The 24,139-nt window shown below is 56.7% G+C and overlaps 1 protein-coding gene across 2 annotated transcripts in view; it reads right to left on the bottom strand.

Annotated features, from left to right (window-relative positions):
• CASTOR2 (cytosolic arginine sensor for mTORC1 subunit 2) overlaps positions 1–24,139 on the bottom strand; it is a 49,381-nt gene that overhangs the window by 7,302 nt on the left and 17,940 nt on the right. For both annotated transcript variants that reach the window (XM_045875483.3, XM_045875484.3), the window contains exons 2-4: positions 8,268–8,338; positions 714–907; positions 224–356 (exon numbers count right to left, since the gene is read on the bottom strand). In XM_045875483.3, coding sequence (XP_045731439.1) covers positions 224–356; positions 714–907; positions 8,268–8,338 — 398 coding nt within the window. The remainder of the gene's footprint in view (positions 1–223; positions 357–713; positions 908–8,267; positions 8,339–24,139) is intronic.

Raw genomic sequence — 24,139 nt, 5'->3', positions numbered from 1 at the left:
GGAGGCCCGTCCTGATACCCTGGATGGGTGAGGAGTGGCCTCTGGCCATCACTGGCTGTGTCCACGTCCCCTGCCCTTGCTAGACCTTGAGAGCAGGGTCTGACCAGGACTGTCGCACTGTGTTATGCCTGGTGCTTAATGAATGCTCTGAGAATGGGGTTGCTCTGGGGTAGGTCCTGGCGACTTCTTGAGGTCTGCCCTGCATAGAGCCCCCTCAACTCACCCATCTTGGGCTTCACGAAGCCATTGGTGATGCCGAGGTTCTCAGCTGCTACCGTCTCGCCATTGACGACCCGCAGGATGGTGAACTCTGATGACAAGGTGTGAGTGACAAAGGGCAGGTCCCGTTCGCGCACCTGGGGATGGGGAGTCAAGGATGTGAGTGTCCCGTGGTCCCTGACCATGGGCACCGACCCCCTTGATTCTGAGATTTTGCGCCCAGAACCAGCTTCCCCCATCCCTCCTGCCACGCTGGTGGGGGATGGGAGCCTGAAACCCCTGCGGGCCCTGTGACCAGACACTCTTGCCACCCCTCCCCGCATGTGCTCCCAGCCCTCACATCCTGGCCTCTAGGTCGAACCCAGCACGGTCTGCAACAAATAGGCGGTGCGTGGGGCTCCACGGAGCCCCATGGTCCCACCGGGGCCATGCTGACACCTGACCCATGACCCCAAGGTACCCTTGACCTCTCTCTGAGCGGGGCCCCGGCTCACCAGGATGAAGTCCGTCTGGTAGGTGGACAGCATGAACACGGAGATGTTCTGGTCGGCCAGTGGGGCGATGACCGACTTGGCTATCTTGGTCACACCGATGGGCTGCGAGCTGGAGAAGCTGCCCCCGCCTGACACCACGTTCAGGGCCAGCCAGGTGGCGTCCGCCACGCTCAGGTGCTCCGAGGAGGGCAGCTCTGCAGGGGGAGGGAAGGGGATGACACATGGAAGGCGGGCCTGTGACTGATGGGTCCTCCGGGCAGGGGACAGGGCGGGTTGCAGAGATGGGGACAGAGGTGCAGGCCAGCTGTGGGACCCCGGCCAGTCCCTGCCCTCCGGACCTCGGTGCCCTTATCTGTCAGAGGAGGATGGAATCAGAGGTCCCACCCTGGGAGGACCGAGCAGGGAAGGCCTTCAGAGGACCTCAGACGTGCCTGACCACTTGGCAGGGCAGGAGCCTGGGCGACAAGTGGCTTATCTGTATTGGGCTTCTACGGTCTCACCCATGAAACAGTGGGTGTTCAGCAGCGAGTAATGATTTTATTTCCAGTTCCCACCACCCTTCTGGCTGTCAGGAGCTGCCCTCAAGTGGGTGGAACAGGCCCCCTGGTTATTTTATTAAGATTTACTTATTTCTTCAAGAGAGAGAGTGAACGAGCGTGTGTACGGGGGTGGGGGGGCAGAGGGAGAGAGAATCTCAAGCAGACTCCTTGCTGAGTGCAGAGCCCGACGTGGGGCTCGATCTCACGGCCCTGAGATCATGACCTGAGCCAAAACCAAGAAGCAGACGCCTAACCGACTGAGCCACCCAGGCACCCCCTCTTCCCCCTGGTTTTCATACCAGTTCCTGGGAACCTCTCAGGAGGGCTGGGGGGTGGAGGGGAAGCCAGGAGACAGGGTGGGGGGCCCGGGATTTCTCTCCCTGCTTCTGTCAGACCTGCACTCTGGAAGAACACGCGGCTTCAGGAGGGCTCCGCAGGGTGCCACCTTTTGGCAACAGTGACTGTCACCCAAGTCCCTCCTCCAGAGAGCCCAGGGATCCTGGGGTTGGCGCTGGTGGGGGCAGGGTGGAGGAGGGTCAGAGTGGCAGCAATCACCAGGTCTCCTTGACTAGCTCAGAAAGAGCTGGAATCCGCCTGTTCACCTGCTCTACCTGGTCCTGCACAGAGAGCACGTGGGGAGCTTGCCCGTGGGGCCACAGGACGTGGGCACACGCACGTGCACGCATCTCCACCCACACAGGCTGCGCGTGGGACTCGCTTTGCATCCCAGGTGCCTGCTCACACACACCCTGTGTCAGGACCGTCATTCCCACCACATGCAGGACAAACCAGCGTGCCGAGGGGGCTGGGGATCTGCTGGAGATCCCTCAGGGAAACAAGAACCAGGACTCAAACCCCGGTCTGACCAGGTCCCCAGGTAGGGCGGGGGCCAGGAAGAGGGGCCCAGACACCGGCGAACCAGGGGGACTGTGATGATGACAGTGTCACCCCGGGGAAGGCAACGTGGCTTCCGAGGAGGGGAAACTGAGGGAGGCCCCACCTGGGCTCCCACCTGCCTAGCTCCAGTCGCCCCATGGGAACCACAGCCTGGCTGCCCACTGGTCCTGCTGCCTCAGAAGGGACCATCCCAGCCAGACTGGCTAGAGGGCCAGGCGGCTTCCCAGAAAAGGGGAGAGGTTTGGGAGGAAGAGCAGGAGGAAAGGCGTTTAAGAGGCCCTGGGCCTCGGGCTTCTGCATCTAGTCTCACTGTCACTGGGTGTCGGAAGAAAAATAGTCTGACCACCAGAGAAAACCTCCTCCCCAGAACCAGGAGCTCAATTCTGAAATTCTAAGGGGCCTGGACCCAGGGGCAGCGTTGTGAGCCCCCCAACCTTGTCACCTTCTGCAGAGACAGCCCCAGGAACTCAATTCTGAAATTCTAAGGGGTCTGGACCCGGGGGCAGCGTTGTGAGCCCCCCAACCTTGCCACCTTCTGCAGAGACAGCCCCAGGAGCCACCGAGGGCCGGGGTACCTTGATGGTCCAGGCTTGTTAGATGGTCCGCCCAACGCTTCCTGTGTTCCCGTGTGCTGGGTGTGAGCCACGCGGCCCCGAGAGCGGCCAGCCATCGTTTTAACATATTTAATGATGAAAGTTTGAAAATGCCCCTTTCCAGTAGGGCAGAAACCCTTCAGCCTTCTTGGGAAAATTCTGGAAGGGTCAATTATATCTTATGTCGCCGCATGCTAGCACGAGACCACGTCAGCTTTTGCGAACCGGCCCTCTGCCTTCCCTGCCAGGTTCCTCTCGACCCAAAACCACCCAGCGGCTTCCCTCGTCCTTCGGATAAAAGCCAAGGTCCTTTTCCCAAGAGAGCTCTGTGCAGCGATGGGGAGGGGTCTACACCTGAGCTGCCCAAAATGGTAGCCGCTCGCATGTGGCCTCAGAGCGGACAGAAGAAACGTGGCTAATGCGACAGAAGAAGATGGTACATTTTATTTCATTTTGATTCATTTCACTTCTGATGGCTGTGCGCGCAGTGAGCGGCTACCGTGGGGGGTGGTGGCCTTGTCTGCTTTGTCCCCAGCCACGTTCAGCACGTGGCGCACAGGGGTGCGAGACAAGGATGAGGGACGGGGGCAGCTCGCCCTGCCTCTCTGCTTGGTCCAGCCCACGATCCCACTCATCTACCTTCCCGGCTCACCGCCTTCCGCCCAGCTCGGTCGCCCTGCCAGACCCGAGGTGGGGGGTGGCCTTCACCACCATCCCCTGCTCCCATACCCAACTTCCCAGGGTCGGGCCAAGGGGCCCCAGGGGGAGCGGGTGCCATTCCCAGCCCCGGCCCAGGCTGCTGGGAAGCCGTGGCAGATACAGTGGGGAAGGCGCGTCCCCTCCGAGTCAGTGAAGTGCTGGGGTGTGTGTGTTTTTAAGGGGTGCTGGTGTAGCCAAGGCTCTGCTCTGGGGAGTCTCTCGGCAGGTTTGGATGAGTCCCAGGGAGAAGCCCAGGCCTGAAGCCAGCTGAAAATGGGGACATGGGATGGTGGGGGTTGGGGGCGGACGACAGAGGATTTCAGGTCAGTCCAACTATTGGGCAGTCTGGGCAGCAGGTCGGCCGGGATGGGTCTGCCTGCCCTGCTCCAGGCCTCAGGGCCTGCCGCTCCTGACTCTCGGCCCTGGAGAGAACCCACTGACGGTGGGCAGCTTTGGACCGGCGGTCAGCCCCTCTGATACTTCCAGAAGTGCGAGCTTTGTCAGAAGAGCAAAAGTAGCTGGAAACCACAGTGTTTGCTGCTTCTGGCCCCTGGGACCTCAAATACTGGGGTGGAGGGGTGGGGGGAGCGGAAGGCCTGCCTGGGGCCCATCCTCACCCCGGACCAAGCCTCGGGGTGCCTGAGGTGCCACTTTGGGGCCGTGGGGATGAGCTGCCAGGAGGCTGACCAGGAGGCAGCGAGCCTGCCCTTCCCTAGAGGAAAAGTGGACCCATTCCAAAACTAAAATGGATTATTTCTGTCACCGCACATAGTACAAGCCTCTAAAAATAGCCTGTCGGAGCTGCATATGCTCTGTGGTAGTGGAGGTTAACGGCGTCTTGTCACCCTCAGCCACCGACTGGGGCGGCTCTGTGGCTAGGTGGAACCCCCGCGTCCCCCCGCACTGCCCTCCTCACTGTACCCAACCCCCCTCCCCAGGCCTCCCCTGTTCCGGCTGCAGGACCCGCGGGTCCCCGCGCTACACAGCTGCATGCTCCCCACCCAGCCTGTGCTTCTCAGGCTTCTCCTGCCCGGCCCGCAGCAGGGTCAAGAGTCCTGGGGTCAGGTGGGCGGGTTTAATCCTGCCTCGATGACTGTGGGCAAAGGCAACGCCCCTCCGTTTCTTAGTTGCAAATGCAGAATGATGAAATCAGGATCAGCTCCAGAAGATGCTTCGAAGGATTAAATGAGATAATCCCCATCAAGCGCTTAGCTAAGTGCCTGGCGTCCAAGTGCTCACCAAATGCCAGAGCCTTTTCTGTTAGTACACTGCTAGCCGAGTTTTGCTGGTTTCTCGATGGCAGTTGGGCAACACGCATCAAGAGTTATATAAATGCGCAATTTCGCTGCAAAGCAGTCGTTAACACGTGGGGCAGAGACAGACTCACGGGCAAGTGTGAGACCCAGAGGGATTTCAAACGAACACCTGGGTGCTCCCGAAAATCCAACAGCGCGGCCGGGCAGAGGAACCACGGCTCATCTAGGACAGAATGACGCCGATCGAGTGCATGTGCATCGGATGGCCACGTGGGCACCTTGCAGAAGGGACAGGTGATGCTGTGTTTGGGGAGGAGGCCCCGGGGAGCCGTGAAGCTACAAGAGCTGGATCCGAACCTGGGTCTTCCCATCCTAGGCCAGGGTGAGGCCGGGAGGCGCTTCTCAACGACATCCTCCCCCCACCTTTTGACCAGCATATGTGCGAGAGATGCTACACTCCCATAAATGTACCCGGTTTTTCTTGGGCAGTAATAGATAATTCAAGCAGCCCGCGTGTGCTGACCAGGAATCGCGGCCTGGAAGCGAGACCCCTACCCAGAAGTCATGAGGTTAAGGACCCCTCCTCTCAGCCCCTGCTGGGCGAATAATTTACACCTGTTTTCCCGAAGCTCCCTTCCCCAGACTGAAGACATTATTATTGCTCCGGCCACCGGAAAAGGTTTGGGGAGAGTCCAGGCGATTATTAATGGCTCCGGGGAATGTCAGGGTTTCAGGATTGTGGTAATTCCCTCCCTGGGCCAGTTAGGGTCTCAGCCTGGGCCTAAAGACCTCACTTTGGACAAAGCCTGCTTATTCACTCCCCTACCCCCCGGGAGGCCCCCACCTCACACTCTCTCCCCTCCTGCACACTCACCCCGGGTGCCTCTTCCTGAGTCCAGCCCCAATGACGACTCTCTCCCACTCAGCAACCTTCAATGGCTCCCTACTGCCTGCAGGGTCCAAACTGACCCTGCTCACCTCTTTTTCGTTTGAACCTACATTTCCATATGCTTTTTGGACCTGGTCTCTGCTGCTTCTATACTTACTCATACACCTCCACCTGACATGCTCTCTCCCTCCTCGGCCCTTCAAGGGCAGCAAAAATTGCCTCCTCCAGGAAGCCTTCCCTGACTACATAAGCTCCCCCAAAGCCTCCTCTTCTGAGCTCCCCAGAAAGGGACATGCTGAAGGCTCACCAGTTCTTCCAGGCCCAAATACAGTGTGAGGCTCCCTGCTGATCAGCAGTGGAGCTCAGGAAAAAGGCCCAGGTAAATTCAGATTTGGAATCTTTCTTGATTCCCCGCTCTATCCTCACTGCGCCAGCCTTCTTACTCGGCTCTCTCCTCCAGGCAAACCCTTCAAGATCAGATGAGACCCTTCACTGGCTGCCCCTTGCCTCTGTCTCTCCTGGCCTCCCTTGCCCCATCTCCTTCTGCTCTGTCTTCTCACCTCCAGTTCCCTGGGAGTGCCAGGCAACCCTCCATTCTGGAAGCCTCCCCACTCCCAACTTCCCAGGTCCCACGAGGTGGGCTCATTACTCATCTAGTTGGGTTTGCCTCGAGCACTGCCTCCTCCAGGCAGTCCCCTCGGACTGCACTTCTGCCAGCCAGGCGGGGCGCCACTCTCTATTGCTACTGTAATTCTGGCTCCTGTGTTTCTGTCCTCCCAGAGCCGTAAGCTGCCCCCTGGGGGCAAAGACTGGATGCCTGCACTTCTGCGCTCCCCAACCTAGGGCCTGGCCCCTGGAAACATCCAGAGAAGACACCAACCATGAGGCTTCGGGCAGGTGACATCCATTTCTGTGCTTCAGTTTCCTTATCTATAATATGAGGCTAATGAGAGTCTTTCCCAGGGCTTATTAGCATAGTCTCTGCAGCTAGAAGCCCCGTCGGGGCAGGGAGATAAGTCAGTATTCGTCGATTCAGGGTGCTCATGGATCTGCTCTCTGCTGTCTTGCCTCCTATTTTAAGGGCCCCTCCTCTGGGGTCTCCGGCAAAGCCCCCACCGCAATCACAACTCTACATCTAACTGTGGGTAGCTGGCAGACTCTGGGGCTCATGGGGTCAGAGGGGCTCCGTCACCGCTGCCTCCTGCAAGCCCAGGGGCTGGCTCGGGACAGGCAGCCGTTCACCTGCCTGACGCCTCCCAGGGGCTTGACGATTCCTACAATGTGGGCTTCCAGGGCCTGCAAAACCGGCTCGCCGGGGCCTGCGGCTACAGCCTCCCTCCCTCCCTGCTCACCGTGCTCGCTCATTTGCTGCCTCGATTCATCTGGGGACATGGAGCTGCCAGGGTATCTGCTCCTAGAGCAGACACGCTCTGGGGCGTTCCTCCTGTGTCTGAGGTACCATGCTTCTCAGCAGGGCCCACACAACCGCGGAGATGGTTCTGGGTTGCCCAAGCATACATTCTTCCTGGGACCACACTTTGTGGTTAAGGCAAAAGGTCCTGTTTGTGGCTTCTAGGCTCAGAAAGTGTCTGCTGAATGAATGAATGAATGAATGACCAGACGGACACCTCTGATGATGGAGCAGGGGTGCATAAGGATGACAGAGCGTAGGGGTGAAGTCAATTCCTCCAGGGCTCCCCTTGCTCACCAGTGAGAATGGCCTAATACGGTGGCCCCCGTCAACTTCCCCTGAGAACCACACAAACAGCTTCTGACCCCATAATGCCAGGTCTCAGACCCCATTTTAGGAATCAGCCTGGAGTAAGAATAAAGGTCACACATTTCAGGAGTTCATAAATTTATCCCTGGAGAACCATGAAACCCAACTTGGATTCTAAGCGTAGGGCACCGGGCGAGGAGGCAGGCCACATCCACCACGACGTGGACCGCGAGAGGAAACGGTACGTTACAACGTCTGGTGCAAACATTTCTCTCCAGAATATGATCGCACGCAAATGAAAAAGAGACAACTCATGCCAGTAAAACTGGAAAGAGAAACACGAAAGAGGGACCAGGAGTTGTCTTCGGGGCGGAAGAGGGTTTTTATAAAAATGTGGAATCTGTTGCACTCTCTGTAGGCTTGTAAGAACGGAACGGAGGGGCTCGGCGGGAACGCCAGCTCTGGGGGGAGCCCCGCTCGGTGGCTTGTGAGCCTGGGCATGTGACTTCCCCTCCGCTCGCAGCTCCCCACCGGTGTGATGCACATAACACCACCTCCTCATAAATTAGCGTGCAGTGGTCAGCGCAAACGAATGTTCACTGTTGCGTGAGACCAGGACCAACATAATGCACTTTACTAAATAAAACTGAGAGGACGTGGGGGAGGCAGGGCACAGGGAGAGCAGAAAACAGACTCTGCTGACTTTCTAACCCACTCGCCAGAAGGAGAGGGGGGCAAAAGTAAGGCAATGGGTGGGGAGGCAGAAATAAGGCAGTGGGTGGGGGGCAGAAATAAGGCAGCGGGCGGGGGGGGCAGAAATAAGGCAGGGGGCAGGGGCAGAAATAAGGCAGTGGGCGGTGGGCAGAATAAGGCAGCGGGCGGGGGCAGAAATAAGGTGGTGGGCAGCCAACACTGACCACAGGCCACAGTCCAGCCGAGCCCGGGTGACAGAAGTACTTACCCAGGAACCCCTCCTCATCAACAATGATGGTGTAATCCTCCGGCGTCTCAGTCAGACTGAAGAACTTGCACCTGGATGGTGGATGGACGGACAGAGAATATCGCTGTTAGTCCCACTTCAGACCTGGCAGGACCCTGTGACCCAGCGGCAGGTGGCTCGGTTTACCCAGAGCTCTGACCCCAGGCTGCTGGGTGACCTCCAGTAAGCTGCGTATCTCCCCCTATGCTGCCCTCCAGTTCCGACTCAGGAGGTCTGAGAGAGGCTGGTCGTCCCCTCTGCACCCCCCCAATCTTTGTGGACCCCTGAGCTGGCCAGCTTCTAGGCCCCCATACAGCTTAAGGGTCTTCGATCCCACTTTTTCCCAGGGGAAGCCGCAGCTGAAGGGCGGCTCTGGCAGGGAGAATGTAGGTGAAGTATTTTTTCTGTGGGCCCCCTTCCCATGTCCCGACTTCTGGGCCTCTGTTCCTGCCCCCCCTCCCCTGGTCCCAGCCCCTCTCCTCACCAACTTGAGAGTTCCCATGGTCGTTTAAGACCTAATTCAAGTCACCCAACCAGCAGCCCAGGCTTTAGGATACTGTTCTTCCTTGCACGAGAAAGAGGTGTGACCGTCGGTGCCGTTTGGGGGGGGGGGGGGTCATGGATCCCTGAATTGCCCCCCATCATCTTTGGTAATACTGGCTTAGCCTGGGGTGTACGTTGCTCATTTCTGCCCCAAACGAGCCCATTGATTTCCCGAGGTCACGGGCTGGCACTCACTCTGTCTCTGCATGTCTTGTCCCCGAGTCCGTTCTTAGTGCCTGGCAGACACGCGGGGCTTTCTGTGGCCAGGTGAGGGGGGGGGGGTCACCGGCCCTCACTGCCTGTCTCCCTGTCCCTCATCCAGCTAGAACGGCCCCAGAACCCCTGCAGGGAAAGAGGGCATGCACAAGCAGCCGCGTGCAGGAAATGGCCTGTGATCATTTATCTGATGTCACTGTGGCTCTTGAGCTTGGGCTCTGTGCCCAATGTGTAAAACCCATCCATCACGGGAAGCCCTAACAGTAAGATGTCCAACAAGCAACCCCAGCAAGGGCCCAAACAGCACTTCTACAAAGGTTCAAACGGAAAAGAATCTCGGAGGGGATGCAGGGTTGCAGGGGATGGGGTGGGGGGCGGGGATGGTGCATCTCCCCTCAGCTGCCCGGCCACACAACTTTCCCTTATTTGCTTTATTCTTGAAATTTTTCACAAGGAATGAGAGCATCTGGAATCGACAGGAATGCAAAATGGTCCAGCCACTTGGAGGAGGTTGGCAGTTTCTTACAAAGTTAAACATACGCAGACCACACGGCTCGGCAACCCCACTCTTGGGTAATCACGGGAGAACTGAACACCCAGGACCACATAAAGACCAGCATGCAACGTTTACGGCCTTCCTTTGTGATCGCCCCGAACTGGGAACACCCCAAATGTTGGCCCTTCACCTGGAGAACTGGATACACGGCGGCCCATCGGCCCCACGGAATACTGGTCAGCAATCCAAAGGGATGAATTACTGGTTCGTGCAATAAGGCAGATGGATCGTGAGCGCGTTTTGCTCAAGTTAAAGCCAGACTCAAAAGGTTACATATTATCTGATTCCATTTCTAGGACATTCTGGGACTCTAAGGACAGAGGAGGGATTCATGGTTGCTACGGGTTGGGTTGGGGTTGACTTTAGAAGGGCATCAGGGAACTTTCTGGGGTGACAGGAGTGCTTGGTACCTTGGTTATGGTGGTGGTTATAAGAGCATATATGTTTATCACAACTCAAAGAATTATACCTTAAGAGAGGTGAATTTTACTATATGTAAATCAACCCCCAATGTACTTGACTTTATTTTTTAATTAATTTTTAAAAAGATTTTATTTATTTATTCAACAGAGAGAGAAGGCGGCGGGGGAGGGGGAGAAGCAGGCTTCCTGCTGAGCAGGGCACCAGATGTGGGGCTCAATCCCAGGCCCCTGGGATCATGAGCTGAGCTGAAGGCAGACGCTTCACCAACGGAGCCTCCCAGACGCCCCATCAATGTACTGACTTGAAAGAAATTGCTCGAGCCAGAGTCATTAACGAGGTGGCATGCTCCTCCCCACTGACATTTTGCTTAACCAAGAGCACACACTCTTCAATCTCTCTCCAGCTCTCTGGCTTTCAGATCACATCTCTGTCCCTGTCTGTCCCATACCCAACTTGCAATATTGCCCGGACAAATGAAATCTGTAATTGCTCGGGGACAATAGCAAATTATAACCTCAGAAAGTGGCAATCACCGGTCTGGCCTGGCTCCTTCTTGGGGACCCCTGTGCACCCAGAAAGAGCCCCGGGAGCCCCACCCCTCTCCAGTCACGAGATTGCCACGAACAGGTACTCGCTTGGTGTGGGGAGTGGCCACCCAGTTATCTGTGATGGAAAACAGAGATGGCACTTACCCCCTGTGCCCTCTTCGCCGTGAGGGATGTTCCAAAAATAGACCATATAAATCGTCCCAGAAGGCATAAACCCCAGCAGAAGGCAGCCTCGGCTTCTGTGTAAATGGGGTACAAATATGTTGTTGATGTGACCCGTCTCCCGGGGTCAAGGGCCCCTGAGGCCCAGCTGTTGGATATCCATCTTGAAATGTGCACCTTGGTGTGTGGGCAGGCCCCCGGGAGGGCGAGTCAGACCGAAGGGGCCGCAACCGCTGCTCTGGCCAAACTCGGGGAGTCAGGCCCCTGGCTGCATGTCGCTAGCCCCACCTGCCTTACCCCCCCCCCAGTTCCTCTCAAGTTTCCCCCTTGCCTACCACTCCCCTCCACGTGAACTCCTGCCTTGGAAACCACACCAGCCTCCTACCTTGCCTCGTTCCCCCACTCTTGGTCTGCCTCCCAGTCTCATGCCTCCAAAGGTTGGCAAATGGTCTTTCCACTGCCCAGTGTACCCTTCCCTCTTCTTTGGCTGGAGACTTGTTGCTCATTCTCCAAGACCCAGTTTAAGCATCTTCGTTGGGGTAAAGCCTTTTCAGATTGGCACCGACCGCTCCGTCTCCCTCACCTCCCACCGTAGGGGTGTGGCCCTCCTTGACAGCCTACAGCCTTATGTTATGTCTACGAAAAGACATTAAAGCCACCATGGACAGGTATGTCATAACTCACTCATCTCACAGTTTATGTGAAGTATGCCTTTATAGTTGAGCAGTGCACAATCTGTGCAACTGTGCATGATGGTCCTAGGTGTTTTCCACAACCTATTACTAATAATATTCATTCTCCCCAGCAGACCATAAGCTCTCATTGGCAAACACTATAGATTCTCTGTACATACACCTAATACCTGACACAGGCTGGGAATAGAATCAACATTCATTGTCCAACGAGCAAAAAAGTGGACTATGGCCACAAACTTCCCCCAAAGCCAGCGAAGCCCCGATCAGACAAACCCTCCTGGCCCTTTGTGTGGCACTGCTTTAACTTACCCCTCCTCTGGGAGACACTAAAGTCTCCACTCCCAACCTTCTAGTGAGTCATGGCTAGAGCCACACTCCAGATGCTTGGCCCCCCACATTTGTGGCCTCTCTGTACATTGTCTATGAGGAGCTGGAGAGAGGACCAAAACCCAGCAATTAGCCAGCCTCTGTTCAGTGCTATTAGGAAACCCGAGGAGGAGGAGGAGAGCGGGGTGCCCTCTGGATGCCCGTACTCAGGAACGGGATGGAACAACAAGGAAAATAAAGCAGGCTGGGAAAGTGTGAAGACCTGCATACTAGTCCCAACTTGGCAGCTGGGTGTGGTGAGCCCTGGGCTGCTCCATTCCTCTGTACGGTGAGGGTGGACTGGTTCCCATCCAGCCCCAGCTTGGGCCACATGGAGCCCCGCCAGCTCCCCACTAGGGCGACCTCAAGGGGCCTGGCCAGGAAGGCACAGAAAGATGATCCTAGAAACCATGGAGTCTATGTGGAAAACACCTTTTAAGGGCAGGCAAAATCCCAACCAGCTTGGATTAGAACCCAAGACATATCTGCTGTTCAGACAGCTGGGCGGGTGGTGTATCACAGCTCTGGGGGCAGGGCTCATTCATCTCATGGTCTCTATGAAGAGTGCTCACAGAGTTTGGGCAGTGCACAACCCATGCAACCGTGTGTGACCATTGCCCAGCAGGTTCTGCTGGAGCCATCAGGTAGACAGGACATAAAACTCTACAGCCCTGAGCAATGAAGGCAGGAGACTGGGGAACAGCAGCTTGTGGTTCAGGACACACCCCAAGAATCATACAAGTCTCCCATCCAGGGGGTGCTAATGCATCGCTGTGCTCTGTTGAACAGAACAGCGGGTACGAGATGTAGGCAGCCCATACCAGGAAGCCTGTGTCTGTTCAGAGCCTCATGGCCAACAGAGCATGCCCGGAGGGACTCCGGGGATTCCAGGCTGTGCCCCTTTCGGCCTGGAGGAAGAGTCCAGCTGCCACCTTTACTTCTCCTTGGCTGTTGTGTTCCATAGGATGGAAGCAGTGCTGCTTATGGCTGTGTGACCTCAAGTAAGTTGCTTAACCTCTCTGTGCTTCTGAGGGGATGATAACCCTACTTCACAGGGTTGTTGCTGAAGAAACACCAATAAGCGAAGGCCCGGTGTAACTACAGTTAGCACTCAACACAACATGCTGGTTATTTATTCTTGGATGGCAGAGGTAGCTGACGGGCGGTCACAGGGAGGCCGGCTTGTATTCCCAGTAAAGAGAAGCTCTAAAGCCAGCTAGCTGTCGGTTCTCCGAGGGGCTGAGCCCCACGTGGGCGGGCTGCAGGAGGGATGGGGTCTCCATCGGGAGGATGGACTGAGCCACCTCTGAGGTCCCGTGTGGAGCTGGCTCTTGCACACTTGACCCTCCAAGCATCAAGCTTTGCCTGAAAAGTCTCCATCCACCTAACCAGTGGCCCAGCTCCCACCAGGGAGCCAGCATGATGGGTTACGATGGAAGAGGCTCAGCCCAAGATCCCCAGTGACTGTGCTGGGGTCAGTCCTGCAGCCCTGGGCCTGACCCCCCCCAGCTCCCTGACACGCCACACAGAGGCCGAGGGACCTTCACAGACATCCAGCGTGTCTGAGCAGGTGGACCTGGGAGATCGGGGGAGCCAAGGAGGTGGGGAACCCTGTGGGCATGCGTCTCACCTTCTCTGTTCCCCTGCTGGCCGGCGGAGGGTCCCGGCAGGCTGTGCCCCCTGTGCAGAGTCCCGAGCCGAGGACCTGAATCTAGGGCAGGTGGGAGGTGGCTGTGGGAGCCAGACCCCGTCTGGGACTGGAGCCCACTTCCTGCAGGGTCATGATGCCCCGTGTCAGCCAGACCCTGCCGGCTCATCACAGAACAAGTGTAGACACTTTGGGATGACAGCCCGGCCAGCTGGGGAACCACAGTCTTTATGTACACCGGATGGGCCCTGCACACAGCGCTGAGAACAGGCGTCCAGCATGTTCCAGGGACCTGTGGACATACTGTTCTCAGTCTTTTGTTCTACTGGGGTCTCTGAACGCTCATGGGCCCGTTTTGAATTTCAGCCTGGGCAGCCGGGAGTGTTTCTCACCAAGGGTAGCCCGTTGGGCTTGGAGCCCGGAGGGTGGGCCACATCTCCCCCTGCAGCAGGGTGGAGGGGGAGGGGCCCGGGTCCACCACCTGCCCCTGCCCCGCCCGCCCCAGCCGATGGCGCGGGAGCCTTCCGCGCTGTACACTGAGCGACAGGTGCGCTGGCCTCACGCTGGTCCAGGGCTTTTCTCCCCAAAGGAAAGCCAGGCGGATGGCGTGTGCCAGGCTTTTTTTTCCTCAACCGGCCGTGGCCTTTTTACTTCCTCCTGGGTCTTTGCTAGGTCTCTCGTGTTATTTACATTTCATTTCTACTGTCTTTGGCATCCGGAGGCTGCCATTTCAAGTTTTAGGTAGAAAAAAGGCCCTGCATCACATCTGTGACTTGAAGGGTAAAATCCCGACAAGGGGTTTCTTCTTCTGTTAAGATGGAAAAAAAAAATCTGCTTAGGTCACGGGCGGCCAGGACAATGACCGTGTGGGTCGTGGTGCTCGCAAGGTCTAGGGTGACACACACAGGCGGGATGGCAAAAAGGGGGTGGGCAGGGCCCAAGGAGGAAGCTCCCAGACCCAGGCAGCAGCTTAATTCAGCGGCGAGATCATTCAGTCACTCAACAAACCAATCATTAAGCGCCTGTCTGTGTCAAGCACCGTGGCAGGTGCTCGGGGACACACCTCCAAGAATCAGACAATCAGGGTTTACGTGGAGGGGCAGAAAAAATAAAATAGTGCATCAGATGGCAGTGTGTGCCGCAGAGCAAATAAAAAAAGCGGAGAAGGGGCAAAGGGGCTGGCGGGACAGGGGGTGCGAATTCCGACAGAGCAGGGTGTGGCTGCCAGGGCCTACGGGGCGGGGGGGAGACGGGCAGCAGTCACTGAATGGATAGAGAGATGCAGTTTGAGATGATGGAGAAGTTCTGGAGAGGGATGGCGGGGACGGCTGCCCAGCAACGTGAATATGCTTAATGCTACCAACGCGCGCACTCTGGAATGGCGGATATGGTCAATTCAGTTAGGTCTGTGTGGCCACAGGAAAAAGGGAAATTGAGCAGGTACCCGGAAGGTCCCCACAGGACCTGTAGGGGGAGGGGGAGCTAACATGCTGCTGTCCCAGGAGTGGCCACACACCAGGAATGACAGAGGCCAGAGGGGCTGAGTGGCGGGGGAGGGACAGGTCACAGGGGAGGGAGGATGACTGGTGGTCGCTGTAAGGGATGGGTGGGGGCCCTAAGACCAACGAGCCACCAGCTAGAGCCGACGGTGGTTTGGACCAGGCTGGCGGTGGTGGGCGTGGGTCCGTGGGCGGCCAGGAAATAAGATTCAACACCTCGAGGAGATGAGGTCAGTAGGCAGATTGTCGTCACCTCTGAGTCTGGTCCCCAACCCCCTCTCCCCCCGCCGACACCTCCATTCTTTCCTCTGTGGAGACCTGGAGAAGGTAAGGAACTCTGGGCAACGGGCTAGCTTAGTCCTGCACCGAGGGCCAAAGCTACAGGCCTCCTTATGCATGTCCCAATGGCCCGGGGCAGCCAGGTGGGGGGTGGGAAGGGTCCTGCCAGGGTAGGACCAAAGTCTGGGGAAGTCCTGCGTCTTGCTCTCATGAACACATAGCCAAGTGCAAGGCACATATGAGCTGACTGGTAGTTCTCTTTCTTCCCTGGGTGGGGTGGTCTGAGATGGAAAGGGCCCAAGTGTGGATCTCGGCTTTATCACCTACCCCAGACAAGGCGGGAACAGCTTTCTTATCTCTGAAAGAGGTCTGGCAGGGTAGTGTAGGATTTGAGGAGGTACGGAACACACAGGGCAGTGCTCAAGATCCTGCCTGAGCGCATGTGGTCATGTGAAGCAGCGAGTCGAGGAGCTGGCCTGGGAACCCAGGCGCAAGTGGACTTCCCAACAGCATTCCCGTCCAGGGAGTGCTCAGGCCTTGCAGGCGGGAGAAGATTCTTGGCTTCTCTGGTGTTAAATGATGTCTGCCTGATTCCGGATCTCCCCATTCCCGTGGCCCCCACCCCTACCCTCTCCAGGGATGGGTGAGTCTCACACAGGCCCAAGGAGCCTAGCCCAGCACCCCCAGGCAGGTCAAAGCCCCGGCCTATCACTCCCCAGTGATGATAACATCAGAGATTATTCACTTCCAGATCTGCCTGTGCTTAGCAACACACCTGCTCTTGGGAGATGGGCCGAGTCTTACCCAGGCCCCCCCATGTCTGGGACAGGAGGTGACGCGGCCAGTGTGTAATCGGCGCTAACCGAATAGACGTGTAGCACTAATTATTCCCATTTCGCCAGCAGGAAGACTGAGGCTCAGTTAGGTTAAGGCAGTTACGGCCTCAGGTCCGCTATGCTGTGCGGTCTCTGAGGCGGGTGCACCCGGGAGGCAGGTGTGGTCTGCACACGTTCCCTGTGATCCATCTCCTCCCCCGGGAGGCATCCATCCTCTTGCGGAAGCCGTGGACATGAGAGTTTATAACCGCCTGTTCTTAGAAATAGAAAGCTGGGTATAAACCCAGACGCCCCTCGCTGGGCAAGGAGGTGGACGATGACAGAAGACTATTACCCAGCCGTCAAGAGGAACAGTCTACGGTGACTTGCAAAATATGAATGAGTCTCAACAATATGATAGGAGATGGAAGAGTCAGTCCCCAAACATTATGTATAGCATCGTCTATTCTGGCAGGGTTAAAAGGAACTGCTCTTAAAAAAAAATACACCTTTAAGAGCACATGTAGTTGCAAAATAACTACACAAAGAAGCAAGGGGATGAAGAACATGGGGTTACCTGGGGTGGGGGTTAGTATGGGATGGGGGTGACCCCTGGTCAAACCCAGGTGATGGTCTGGATCCTTCTTTTCCTCTGGTTTGGCAGTACCAAGGTGAATCAGTCGGGTAGGTGAATACAGGTGGGCCGTGCACGGACGGGGCAGAGTGATACACTTGAGCTCACGTCCTGTGGCCTAAAGACAAGCACGCACCCCCTGAGTCTGTCTCCCCACTCGAGAGGGGCAAACCTCCCCTGATCGCAGGGGCCAGGGTGAGAGGTCAGCACCCCCTTGCGGGTAAAAGCCCTGGGTCTACAACACACCAGTTTTTTTCCTTCCTTTCGGTCTGGATTCGGGGCTGATGTTCTCCTGGTTTCCTCCTGACACAGCCGGGAGCTTATTCAAGATGCCCTGCTCCTCAACACGACAGCTGAGGACACACACACAACCTCCTACCTACCCTTCTAGCCCTTTGTCGGGATGCTAAACAGTCATCAAAATACTGGACCCTAAAGCCATCCGTAGTTGTCCTCGCCCCCCTCCCCACCCCCAGTCCCTGACACTATTAATTGGAAACCACAGTCCCTGGAGGGCTTGGCTATAACAGGACAGCAGAGCCAAGCTGGGCGTGCTGCCCCGTTGCCTGGCAACGCCCTGAGTGCCCCTAGCTCCTGGGTCACACCCAAGTGCCTCCCCTCTCCCGCGGCCACTCTGATTCTGTGCCATCCGCTGCTGGCTCTGGGGCGGGGTGTCCTGGGCGGCCCCCTTGGCTGACCCCATCCTCAGATGCCCTGTGTGCAGCACCGACCTTCTCAGCCGTGACCTCCAGCCAGAAATCGCCCCCAGGGCCTGGCTTCCACCCAGTTCCCTCTGCAGGATCAGCTCAGCCCTCCCTCCCCCAGGCTCTGCACCCTGACCCTGCACCCCCAGTTTCCTCCGATTTAGGCCAGCGGGGGAGGGCCCCCTCTCAAAACATCTCTGTTTTCTCACCCATCTTATCTCTCGTCTCTGGCCAGAGAAAACCAGCCCCAGGGCTAGCTTCTCTCGCCATTCCCAGAAGCATTCTCAGAAGCGCCGCCCTCCCTCCCTCTGGGGACTCCAGCTCATTCTTGGCTTCCCGGTCTTAACTACAAACAGGCTCAAGTTTCCAGCATCCTAAAAAAAGTCTCCCTCACCCCCATCTCCTCCCTGGGCCACCACCTTCTTCCCTCCCCTTCCCCAGCTGGTCACCCCAACCCTCCGGCTATTGCCACTGGCCAACCTCTGAAGGATGCGGCTCAGCTCAGCGATGACCTCCCCCGGCCACAGCCCAGAGGCCTCTTCTCTCACACCCTCCTGTCCTTGCCCTTGGTCAGCTGGACCCCACCTGGCCAGCCAAGGCCTTCGCCTGGACGCTGGAATCTACCACACAGCCTCCTCCAACTTCTGACAGTGACGCCCCTCTTTCGTTTCCTGTAGTAACTTCTCTTCTCCCCGATGAAGGTGGCTCTCCAGGGGGACCCCAATTCTGTCACTCCCAGGGTTCCAGCTGCGGTGGTCCAAGCTTTCTCCCCAAGCTTCCAGTGTGCATTTCTCTGCTTACACTGTCTTGGACTCACTTCACAACCCACCCCCCTCCCTGGGAGAGGAACTGCTGATACCATTTCACAGACGGGGTAACTGAGGACAGCAACCTGTCAGCCAAGACGGCCGCACGTGCCCTCATCCTGACAGCATGATGCAGAACTGCACCCCCCGAGCAGGGGTCCTCGAGCCTAGACACCCACTGCTGTCCCCTGGGGCTTGGCCGACAGCTGGTCACCAGGGCAGAGCCGAGGTCGGGGGCTGCCCCTACCTGGGGGCCGGGAGGCTGAGTCATCTCAGAGAACATTCTCATTTTCCACTGCCTGTTATGGAAGGCCCAGCTGACACTGGAAACTCGATCTGTTTACTCTCGGATTCCTAACCCAGCAGAGCGAGGCCCTCACACGGGCCTCCCCTTGGGCATCCTGGCAAGCCCCGGCCAGTCGGAGCCCTGTTCCGGCAACGGACCTCAAGCAGGAGGCAAGGGCGGGCGGGGGGGGGGGGGGGGCATTGCAGTCAGGAAGGGCCATTTCCAGATTTCCAGGGAAACCTGTCTAGCACACCCACTCTGAGAGCTCCAATCTGTGCGCCAGATCAGTGAGCAGAGGGAAGGAAGTTGTGAGGGTTTCTTCAATTTGTGGGATAGTTTACAACAGGTTCCCCGCTAAAACCACAAAGTGGGGACCCTCCTAAAATCCCCCGGACAGGGAGGCAGAACACAGGGGGGCACAAAGTCAAGCTGGGGGGGCACTGTGTGCCACCTCGTTCAGTATGGAATCAGGAGAGATGGTGACCCAGCTCCTGTTTATATACTCCCAGGTAGGGGACGCTCACTCCTTTTGAGGCGATTCATTCCATCCTGGGTTAGTTTATTTCTAGAAGGCTCTATCAAGAGGCGCCTGGGTGGCTCAATCGGTTAAGCTTCCGCCTTCGGCTCAGGTCATGATCCCAGGGTCCTGGGATCCAGCCCCGCATCGGGCTCCTTGTCCGGAGGGGAGCCTGTTTCTCCCTCTGCCACTCCCCCTGCTTGTGTTCCCACTCTCTCTAATAAATAAAATCTTTAAAAAAAAAAAAAAAATAGAAGGCTCTATCAATGTGGTCTCCATTTAACCAATACCCAGCTAGTCTTAATTCTGCTCTGCTGGGACCCTTGAGCATTTGCTCTGGCTGCAAAAATTGCAGGAAAGGGGTCCAGCAGAACCACATCTCTTCCCACAGTGGGAACAGGGCTTCTGGGCAAAAACCCCAGCTCTTCACTGCTGAATGCACTAGAACTCACCTGTAAGGCTCTAAAAGGTACAGGTGAAGCTGTATGGCCAAAATTGGAAAGTCAGGGAGACGGGGTGCGGGGCCCAGCCTCCCTTGCGGGATGCCTACGCCTTCCTGCTCAGGGGGGGCCCCTGGTCAGCTGTCACTGCTGCTGGCCCAGCCTGGGCGAGAGCCTACCTACAGGGCAGTGTTCAGCTCAGAAGCCTCTCTTCCCCCCCGCCCCCAACCTGCCAGGGCTGCGTGTTTACGCTGGGCACGCGCAATGCCCATGTCCCATGTCACCAGCAGGGAGGTGACTAAGGAAACCAACCTTCTTGGTTGGCCTGGGACTGTCCCAGTCTGGGCACCAAAAATGCTTCCAAAATAGGCAGAATCACATAGAGGCAAGAGAGGTCGGGACAGTGAGTGGGCAGGAGAGGGGCGTGGTCGCCGGAAGGGGTGAGTGGGGACACTTTGGGATCACTGGGTCTTTCGTGGGTGCTGGCTCCCCAGGGGTGGCCAGGCTATGGGGATTTACAGAGCCGCAGATGTCTGATCTGTGATGCCCCATGAAGCTGCCACGTCCCCACCAAAGAGGGGGGCGTGCTGGGTGGAAGCCAAAGACACAGGCTGCCTTTCTCCCTTGGGTCCCCCTTGGGTCTTCTTCATGCCACGGTCAAGCAGCCGTGCTGAGTGGTGGGCTTGGAGGCGGCCACATGGCCCACGCCCCTGGGCGGGCCTCCAGAGTCCCCCAGAACACAGGTTTGAAGAGACGAAGAGGCGGTGAGGAGGTAATGGGCTGATGAGAACACATTCTGAAAAGCCTCTCAGCGATGTCCCTGTCACCGTGCCCGAGGCAAGCAGCAACTCCCAAATGGCACCCATTGTTTTGGGTGAGACATGCTTTTCATGAGATCAAAGTGGGGCTTGGATCATCATTTCTCTTATCTTTTTTTTTTTTTCTTACCCCAAACTTTTCCAAAACTGTAGCATAATTTATTGTTATGAAACATACAGATTTCAGGGGTGTGGCTGGATGAGTTGTGACAAACAGATACCCCCATGGAAGCACCACCCCGATTGACAAATGAATGTTCCCAGCACTGCAGGGTCTTCTGTCCCCTCCTGTCAGCCCCTCCGACCCACGAGAGGCAAGCCCTGCTCCTACCTCACGGATCGGCCTGCTTCGCGAACTCCATCGCCGTGAAATCATATAATGGGGACCATTCTGTGTCTGGCTCCTTTTGTTCAATGTATTTTGAGATCAATCCATTTCGCTTTATAGAGTTGGTGGCTATTTTTATTGCCGAAGAAATATGTACATTTATATACACTTACGATATAAATACGATATATTTTTACTTACCTCTTCTCCTGTGGATGACATTTGGTTGTTTCCGGTTTTTTTGCTATTATGGGTAAAGATACTATGAACCTCCTTATTTAAAAACAGCAACAAAAAAAATCTCCTGGCTGGCTTCCTATGCCCCAAATTCCTGTAATACCACAAAAGCAGCTCAAGCTTGCCCCCAAAACTCCCTCTGCACATCCTGGTCCCCCCAAACCTGCCTGAGGTCCGCCCTCTCCATGGGTGGGTCCTGCACCTGTGTCCGAGCACCCTGCAGGCCGTGACATGGAAGGATAGGGACAGAGAGCAGCAGGGCCTCCTCTGGATGGGGTGCCTGGGACAGGCTCAGGGGGGGACACAGGAGCTGAGGCCTGGAGGAAGAGATCCACGCAGGGGGGAAACAGCACACAGAGGGACCCCACAAGCAGAGACCCTAACACAAGGAAGAGAAACAGTCTACGGTGGTGTGGTTGAACCGTCTACACCCGTGGAAATGCTGAGTATCTTCTACATTTTGGAATACAATGTTGGGCGGAAAAAAGTAAGCCCCAGAAGGCGACGCACAGCCAGATTGGCTTTTTCAGATAGATACATGGGAACCACGTTGTTTATAGAAGTCAAGGGAAAGATAAGCGTGGGTAGATGGCAGTCACCATCAATGTCATGGTTGCAGTGGGGGATACTGTTCTTCAAACAATAAACAAAGGTAAAGTAAAAGCAGGATCAATAAGTATGTCACAGACCAAGGATGATGAGTAATCAGATTCTGTGCACCCAAGGTCCATTCAAAAAAAAAAAAAAGTTCTGAAATGTTTGAGGCAGGGATGAAAGGGCGGGGGTGGCAACAGATCGGGTGTGTGTGTGTGTGTGTGTTTTAAAGATTTTATTCCTGCATCTCACCAGCAATCTCCCTGTTCAATCTCTGCACACCCCTCTGTTCCTGCTTGGGTCCCGTCTTCAGATCGTGTGTGTGTGTGTGTGTGTGTGTTTTAAAGATTTTATTCCTGCATCTCCCCAGCAATCTCCCTGCTCAATCTCTGCACACCCCCCTCTGTTCCTGCTTGGGTCCCGTCTTCCCTCAGGTGGGGGGAGCTGGGCTCAGGCGCCATCCGTCGAAGTCCAAAGTGGGGACCCAGGGGGATTCCGGGATGCAGGATCCGGACACGGAAGCCCATGTGTTTGGCCATATCAGACAGGCCCCGAGGCAGACCCCAGCCCCCGTGCCCCTCCAGCTGGCAGCCCTGAAGGACAGTCAGGAACGCCGAGAGGAGCCGTGGCCAGCCACTGCTACCGTGGCCGAGCCCCCCAAGATTGGGAGCCGGATGCAGCTGCACTCACAGGGGTTCCAGGGACAGGAAACCAAACAGGGTGGGAAAGGAGGGTGGGAGGAGGCCCTCAATCAAGGAAGAGCTTGGACATGTCTAGAACGGAGGTTACACTCTGAGGCCCGCGGGGCAGGCAGCTGAGATCCTCAGGTGAGGAGAACCAGGGGTAAGTAAGCCATGCTTTGCATATTAAACACCCAGCAACGGTCTTCACCTGCACCAAGACACATGGGGTCCTCTCACTCTGTTTCTCTTCCTTGCACTTTTGGGAAGGAAGAACAGAGACATATTTTTCTGTACCCAAGAAACTCGCCGGTAATAACACGATGACAAATGGGCCCAGCACGTGGTCTTAGTGTGAGGGGCCATGGGCGAGGTTGCCTTGGGGTGTGGGGGGGTCCCCTCCCTGCTGAAAAGGGGGGTCAACTGCCACTCAACTCTGAGAAATTGTTACCCTGTGGGTCCTGGGTCATAAGATCTTCCAATGTTTCCAGGGAAGATGGAAATCCAGAGTTTTGTGATCTCTCTCAATGTTTAAATGTTGGTACAATTTTTTAAAAACACACTGGGCGGGCCAAAGAAAACACGTCTGGCCTCCAAATACCTCGTTTTCCCTTCCCAGACCCCTAAACGTTCTCAAGTGTCTGGGGTTTGGGGCTTAGGCGGAATCAACTTCCCGGATCGCAAGGGGTGCCCGTATGAGTGGCCGCTCGTGGGGTCTGCGCCTGGAGCACTGATGGGTGGGGGGCTCCTCAGAGCTCCCCAGGGCCGCCTCCGAGGTGCGGTCAGGAGTTGGCTAAGCAAAATGTAAACCAGAGAAAACAGAGTGGCCTGTTCTGGACACTAAGTGGGAGTTTCAGCGGTTCGTTGCCCCAACAGGCCTGCCTCCCTCTGAAATTCCCCGGTGCCCAAGCGCAGAGCCCGGGCAGTCGCACCTCAGGGCCCCTGTTACCCTCCTGGGAGGGTACCTTCGGCTGGGAGTCAGGAAGGAGCGACTTCCCCGGCGCCACTCCCAGCAAGCTGGGTCGCCCTGGGCACGTCCTGTGCTTCCCTGGGCTCTTGCCACTCCCCAGGTCAGAACACGTGGCCTGTCCACCACGGTTCCACGGGCCCAGTGCTGTTTGCTGAGGATGCTCATGGGATGATGTATTTATGTAAGGGTTGGGGGTGATTCAGGGACTAAGCAGAGACAGACAACGGGTGGATGCTGGGGTGGGGCGTCTGGGGCTCAGGGAAGGCTTCCTGGAGGTGGTGCTGTGTGAGCACAAAGTTGAAAAGCTAAGTCTCTGAGTGGCTGGTGGTTTCCGAATGGAACCGATTCCTGCCAGGCCTGCCAGCCAAGGCCCAAACCGCAGCACCCGATGCCACGCACGACTGTTTAGTCCAGAGGCCCACGGAGTGCACCCCCAGCATCTGCCTTCAAGGGATGGCAAATATGTTTAGGCCTGAACCAGGCCGGTCGCTGCCAAAATGGACCTGGCATTCTCTCTTGCTGCCCAAATGAATCTTTGAAACCAGTGCTGTCTGGGAGAGCTTCTGGGATCGTGCAAATGATCTGTGCCCACACCGTCCAGTTCGATAGCCACTGGCCACATGTGGCTACGGAGCCCTTCGGAAATGTGGCTAATGCGGCTGGAGAATTTTTTATTTAATTTGATGTTAATTAATTTGAATTTGAGCAGCCACGTGTGGCTAGAGGCTCGCGATTTGGACCGTGCAGTTCTGGAACTTTGCAATCCATCCCCCGCTCGAAGGCAAGCAGCCTCCACCTGGAGCCAGGCCCTCGCGCTCTCCCCGGCCCCTGACCGCCGTGCTGTGGTTAACCCTCACGCCGTCGGCACTGGGACCATCCCTGGCTCCGTGACGTCGGGAGCCTCAGCGCGGCCCTTAGGAGCAAAAGACCCACGGTTGGCATGAGGCAGGGTCTGGAGTACGATGCTCCCGTTACCACGACGTTTCCTAGGAAAGCCCATTTGTTGTTTGCTCAGCTCATGGGACAGAACCGACACTGAGTGCTTTTAACGAGCTCAGCCTCGAGCCAGATAGGAAGGGCAGGAAAACTG

The sequence above is a fragment of the Mirounga angustirostris genome, unplaced genomic scaffold (genome assembly GCF_029215605.1).
Source record: "Mirounga angustirostris isolate CCGP_5_RB_7025 unplaced genomic scaffold, mMirAng1.0.hap1 SCAF_5, whole genome shotgun sequence".
NCBI classification, from domain to species: Eukaryota; Metazoa; Chordata; class Mammalia; order Carnivora; family Phocidae; genus Mirounga; species Mirounga angustirostris.
This window is presented reverse-complemented; position numbering and strand designations above follow the sequence as displayed.